Genomic DNA, 7,027 nt, shown 5'->3' on the forward strand with positions numbered 1-7,027 from the left:
ATCATGTAAATATTAGATGTTGTTCTGTTAATTGTTGGGAAACCATAGCAGGTATGTGGTAATTGTTTTGTGCTACAAAAGAAATTTCTTATGTGACGAGGGGGAGTTGAACTCGCGACCTCCGGCATGAGAGACAGCTGCGTTATCAAAACAGGCTGAAGTCCTGGGCCTGAGTTCCAGTGACGGGGAGTGAGTTTTACACACACACACACACACACACACACGCACACACACGCACACACACACACGCACACACACGCACACACACACACACACACACACACACTGCACAGCATTCGACTGTCTAGCCTCTGTTACACTTAATTAAAACGCACCAGAATACAGGAAATGGCATCTACTCTAGTAAAAAAAATTTGCGGGAGGATGCCCATGAGTTAGTATGACTGATTCTGACAGTAGCTGTAGTCCCCCTCCTCAGTTCATTAAATCCCTGCAGCCATCTCAAGGCAGCTGGACAAATTTCCAGCAGAACAAACCCGGCTTCGTGGCACTTGACAACCCGAAGGACTCCAGAGACGGAGAGAAACAAGAGTCTGTGGTCTGATGAAACCGAGATTGAAGCGTTGGGCCTCAGTCCTCCTGGTGGTTTGTCCCTTTCCCCACACAGGATCTCTGGAGCTCAGCCACACTGACCGTCAGGTTCTTGGTCACCTCTCTCGCCAAGGCTCTTCCCCCGTGATCGCTCACTTTGGCAGGGCTGACTCTGAATTCTGCCCGTCAGGCAGGAAACGTTGGATCGCAGGAGCTCATCAATCCTGTGCACCATGAACCTTCTTTCAACTTTATATGCAGGTTCTTTTGTGGTTGGTGTTTTTTCTTTTTCTTGAAATGCCTTGAAAATATACTGCAGCGTCACATTGTGCAATATGATGTGACGACTAATAACAAGAGATGGAGTAGAATTAATAAGCCAAACCTCAACTACAGGAAAAAAACAAAACAACAATATGATTTCTTGACAAGCCGTTTTTGTTTTTTTTTAGATGCCATACTTCGCTGTGATTGGGTCAGCTGTTTTCCGGCGCTGCAAGATCAGCGGTGTGGACGGATTGGTCAGAACCGAGAACCTCCCATCTGCGTTCCATCACCCCATCCAGGCACTTTTGCGCTGCTGCTGCTGCACCTATCTGTCCGAACCGCAGGCAGTATGTGAATCCGACGCCCACCACCCCTCAGGCAAGCTGAAGTCAGCGGGGTTCATTTATATGTTTACAAACTGTGTACACCAGCTTCTTGACAAGTGCAGTGAGGATTAATAAAGCGTCCTTTGAACTGCATTTTTCCTGTTGCTTGCACGTCTGTACTGTGAACTACCCTGAGACAACTCTACAAGGCCCACGTCCTTTCTTAGCCGCCAACCAAGACTGACGGGAATGTCTTGAGTTTTTGCAGTAACGTGTTCTGGACAAAATGAAATCTGTATCGGATGATTGCTAGACAAAAGGTGAGGGACCAAAATGTGAGGTTTAATGTGTGCATCACAGGTATTAGCCTGATAACATATTTCAATATAAAACTAAAATGTCAAGCTCATGGTGGAGCCCAAAGGAAAACTCTTACTAAAGTCATTAGAATACATCATCTGGGAATGAATGGATGACAAACAAATTCTGTGTAAATTCATTAAGTAGAGATTATATATATTCATCGGCTACTGATGTTGCATTTCTATTGCAAATTCCAAGGCCATCCATGGATTATTTGTTGAGATATTTCACTCTGAACCAGAAGCATCATCCTCGAGGTACACTCAAGGTAAAGTCAAGGAAACTCCAATGACCGAGAATTCCATTTTCTAGGGAGCATTTACACATCTGTATAAAAATGTCATGGTCCTCCATCACATGGTTGATGAGATGTTTCAGTCGTGGGCCAAAAAGAAAATGGAAAAAGTAGCATGGCTAAAGATATCAGGCAGTCAAACATTTGCACAGAGTCAGAAAGTTAAACTAAACAAAAGGCAACATGTCAGTATCGCTTTATTAAAATCTGCATCATAACGTTAGTGGCATTAGTTGAAAGTGAGTGATTAGCAAAGTTTGCAGTAGCAATAGTAAAGGCGATGAAACTAAACTGCAACTACACACTAAACAATATTCAACCAACCGCTTTGAAGGAGTGTCAAAACAAAATGACAAATGGGGCTGATGTGCTTTATTTCCCTTTAGCTTTCAGGATATATGTGTTTTGGCATCTTGGCTGCCAAGTTTTCAGCTTGGCTGTACCTCCACTCGACAACCTCTGGCCTCCCCCCTAAATTATATATATGCTCCTATGGCAACAGTGGTAAGTAAGGGTGTTGATGGAATGCACCGGTGAGTGAACTACCGCATGTTGAGCACACGGGAGGATAAGATGTCAGACTGGAACGGGTTCAGGTCATCTCGGTGTGAAAAGCCCAGCGAGAACCCAGGACTCTGGCAGGCAGAGAGGAAAGGCGGCTGTCTGAGGCAATGGATTTATCTTGGGAAGTTCATGCATCATGGGTTCTTACTTTTTACTCGTATACGCACACACCGGACACACACGGATACAAACACCAAGAGAATGTCAATCGTTCAGCGGGTGTTGTTCAATAATGCTCAGGGGAGGGATGAGGGATGCCATTTTGAGAAAACAGGATCCCTCGTTACAGAACAGACGACTGGATACGACTGGCTGATAACATCACAGGCTGACGTAATGTGTCAAGTGTGAATATGAAATTCACAAATTCGCTAATGCTTAGGAATACACCTGAAGAGACTGGTAAACAACCGATTTACCCCAAGGTTTTTTTTTTTCACGTGAGGTGCGAGGCTATTAAGCTGCATTTGAGCTCACAATCACAAGGGTGATGAACGAAATGTCGACAGAGTGTAACACTTGACAGATACATTTTTATTTAGATCACTTGTTGTTTGCTCACCAGTCTGCGTATTCAGCTCGATGAAAGGCAACACGGAACATGTGTAAAATATTTACTACCAGAAATGTAATAACTGAAGTTGAATGAAGGGAGAAGTCAGAGAGCTGTCACTGATGGCATCGACGGGAGGAGAACAGGCATTTTTGCGTGGGAGTATGTGTGTGTGTGTGTGTGTGTGTGTGTGTGTGTGTGTGTGTGTGTGTGTTTGGTTTGGTGCAGAGACAAAACGTGGATAGCGAAGGAACAGCGGTGAGCAGAGAGGTTGGCACAAAGGGAATTCATGCAACACGGATTCGATGGACTGTACTTGGGACATGCATCACATGACCTGAATTTGAAGGAAATGTATTTTTTTTTTTTGATTTCTATTACCAAGATCGTGACTGTCATTTAAGCTGTAAATTATTGTCTATAATATAAGGCTGTGCTCACCTATGGTGCACTCACACCAATGATTTTGCTTATTTGGATTGCTTGATTGAAATCCTCCTGATTGCTTGTTGTGTCTGATAGGACAAATTACACCTCTTCATCATCATTATAAGTTAAATGGATCTCAGGGCCTCACATATTTTATGTCCTAGTGTAAGTCCGTACAGCCTCAACCTGAGCAAACCAAATTGGCCAATAACAAGAGGACCTGGAGGGGCATGCAGGGCCAGTTTTAGAAAAGAGTCCAGTTGAGTCCAAACTTTAGATCTTTCAGCCTCAGTGTGGAACAGAACTACATCTACAAAAGAATATGGCCACAAAATTCACACAGACTTAAACTGGGCACCTGGAAACCACTGTGTCCCATTCTAGGACCCAGCATTTACCCCAAAAGCCGGCATTCAAGACAAATGTCCTGTTGAGATGCAGGGACCAAGGACACGGGACATTTAACTTGTAAAGGCAGGAGCAGCACAAGTGTATATAATATTGATAATGACAACTCCATCAAGTGTTGATTGATAATGACAGCTCCATCAAGTGTTCAAATAAGCCAGTCAGCCAAACTGGCTCTTCTAAATGGAATGCAGCCACTTGTGCTCTTCCTGCTCCTGCTTCAGCGAGTCAAGATGTCTAGTCCAGCAACGGCAGAGCAGTTCGTATTAAATGTTCTGTCATCTTCGACTGAAAATAGGGTGTCCCATTCATTTAATGTTGTGGTACTGGCAGATTTAAAAGACCTCTCCCACATCAGAGGCAGTCATCTTGGCCGGTCAGTCATTGCATTAAACCTGTCCCATTTTCAGATAAACTGATGTGATTGGCCGGACCTGTCTCAGGATGGAAAGGAAATTGTCTGAGCAGCAAACGTGAGCTGGTTGATTGGTCCGGTTTCCAGGCTACAAGATGTCCAAGCTGTAAAACTAATCTTAATTTAATCGAATCTTCTCCCCGTACCCAGATGTGCCAGCTCAGTAGCTCCAATCCATCTCCCATGAAGAAGCCTAACCCTACCATGAAACCACAGTGCTCATGGAACCAACCTGAAAAGTTCCTGAACACAACTTCAAGCCCCACAATAGACGGTACTACAATCGATAAGACCAACTGGAGGATGTTATTGTGTCAATTTCAGAAGCTCAACAGTCCCGTCATTAAAAGAATTGCAGAATGGCCCATTGAAGTTCTGCACAGCTCCTGCTTCAATGCAAGTCAGGAGTGTCATTCTGTTGGCTGAGAGAGTAGTAAGCTTCTTGCTGAATCACATTAAAAGACCTGCATTCGGCCCCCGATAAAGGTATCTCGCCTACTTCCTACACTGTGAATGGATGTATTGGTCCTTCATCTTGGACACGCTACTGTACCACTGTGGTAGGCACTAACCTATTGTACTAAGATACACACAAATACAATCCTGGTGTTGAATGCCACGTGGAACACAGCCTCCTGTTTTCTGACTGACTAGGTTATGTACGAATCTGTTAATTCCTCAAATTTTTTTTGTGAGCAATTGCTACTGCTACTATGTATTTTAGTGTAGGCTTGGAACGTCTTTATTCTCAGCATGAACGAATTACATCAAAGAGCCTAAATGTTTTTTTAATGAGTCAAGGGCAACACACAGTTCTGTGTATATTAGACAGGTAAAATCTGTGAATGTGTAATACGTGGCAAAGAATATTCATATTGACATACATTGTGTTGGTAAATGTGTGTGTGTGGGTGTGTGCTTACAAGGGCTTGGTGATGATTTATGAGTGTGTCCCCTGGCTGTGTTTGTGTGATTCTGAAAGCAGAGGAGCCGGTGTAGCCCATCCCTTCCCAAAAGACAAAACAACAACTGTTCGCCAACTGTGCTCAAACAGAAATGAGCAATGTTCCTTTTCCTGCTAATGAGCAGAGCAGAGTGACAGATTAAACTGTGCAAAGGCCCACCCTAGAGTGGAACTATTTTTTGCTTTCCTCAAATGTCACAAGGTTATAACACTGTACCAACATTTTGGCTTCAAAAGAACGCCTCTTGATTTGCACTCAAACACTGTTAGAACAAAAGAAATACAATCTATTACCTGAGAAGAAAAAGCTGCGTGCCAAAAATATACAACTCTATTTCGGAGTGTCGAGAGCGGATGTTGAAGCTACAGATGCGTCTAGTCAGACATCATTTGTGACTGAAATACAGCATCCTGCTCAGACGGCTTCTTTGGAATTAGCGAACATTCAAGTCGTCTTCGTTGCACAGACAGAATAAGGTAAGGAGAGAATAAGTTGTTTCCTGGCATTTCTTACACCTTTATCAGACGGCAAGAAATGCAAAGAGACAGATTACATGGGGAGAGAACGAGGAGGAAAACATGCAATAAAGATGTCAGACTGGCTTTTGAACCCATGATGTCGTGGCTACACCAGACATGCACCAGACATTTGTGCTTAGCAGTGAAAAAGTAAATCATCATTAACGAATAATTGAACACTCTACGATCAATTCATTCTCTGTATGGAGAAAATCTGGCATGGAATCAGTGCTGGTTCCCAATTTATATCCCACATTTTGAGTCAGACATTGGTTTTAAAAGGACAAATCACTTGGAAAACCAGGAATCACGTATCCATAGTGAAATAAGACAATTGGATTCAACAGAAGAACAGACTGTGTCCTTAGAAACAACTTAAACGAGACCATTTTCACATTTTAGCCAATTATTGGTTCGACTAGAGATGCTGGGAGAGATGTCTGAGTCAGTTTTCAAAATGACCTTTTGGAAGAAGGTGCATTTACTTTTGTGCTGACAGTGGCCATTTTAATTTGGGCTGAAAAAAATAGAACAAAATAGCTCAGACTAGATCCCCATTTCACCACCAGCTGAGAAGCTCTTGGCTAAAAAAAAGAAAGAAAATAGTATGACAGATAATAGTCACGACCGTGTGCTTTCCAAGGACTGCTTATATTCAGTGATTAGGATTGGTCTAGAAGGGGCTGCTGTTCTGCACAAATACACCCACAATTATAGACTATTAAATTTCCAGTTGAGTGACAGCTTGGGAGCTTCTCTCCCTTCTATAAACTGCTTTAGGTTTGTGTAAAGGCGGGAGGGACAAGAGCGTATGGGGCAAATCAGTCACTTACCCATCACTTTCACGAAGTAGGCATCGGCTTCAAAATTGTTCTTCAAAGCGTGGATGATCAAGTCATTTTTGCCCGGTGCCTGGCTCAGAACCAGCATGTCTAATATACCCTGCAAATGAAGACAGGCATACAGATAAGGGACAATGAGAGCATGGTGTGTGTGTGTGTGTGTGTGTGTGTGTGTGTGCGTGTGTGTGTGCGCGCGTGTCTTCTGATGTACATTTTTATCCCTCTAACACCCTGGGTGACTGATCCAGCATTATCTTATCATCTCCATTCTTCCTCTGTTCTCCTCTCGTCACTACCTCTCTCTCTCTCTCTCCCATCGCCAAATTCTGTCTCCAGGGTGAATGGGAGAGCGGGATATGAAAAGAGAGAGAGAGAGAGTGGAATTCAATGGACAGACCACATAAGCAGCAATAATTAATTCTGATAAGACGAGCACATGCGCTAGATTGCAATAAAGCTGCCGTACGATAGGCACCGGGATCTGCGAGCGGAGTCTCTGACACACAAAAGGAGGATTTTGACAACTGCAC

General features: G+C 43.4%; 1 protein-coding gene across 1 annotated transcript in view; it reads right to left on the minus strand.

Moving 5' to 3' along the window:
* The window catches only part of itfg1 (integrin alpha FG-GAP repeat containing 1), a gene marked incomplete at its 5' end in the record, with an annotated part of 128,326 nt that overhangs the window by 40,741 nt on the left and 80,558 nt on the right, over nucleotides 1–7,027 (minus strand). The window contains one exon of the mRNA XM_035629507.2: nucleotides 6,489–6,597. Within this exon, the coding sequence (XP_035485400.2) occupies nucleotides 6,489–6,597 (109 nt within the window). The remainder of the gene's footprint in view (nucleotides 1–6,488; nucleotides 6,598–7,027) is intronic.

Source organism: Scophthalmus maximus, chromosome 4 (assembly GCF_022379125.1).
Source record: "Scophthalmus maximus strain ysfricsl-2021 chromosome 4, ASM2237912v1, whole genome shotgun sequence".
Lineage (NCBI taxonomy): Eukaryota > Metazoa > Chordata > Actinopteri > Pleuronectiformes > Scophthalmidae > Scophthalmus > Scophthalmus maximus.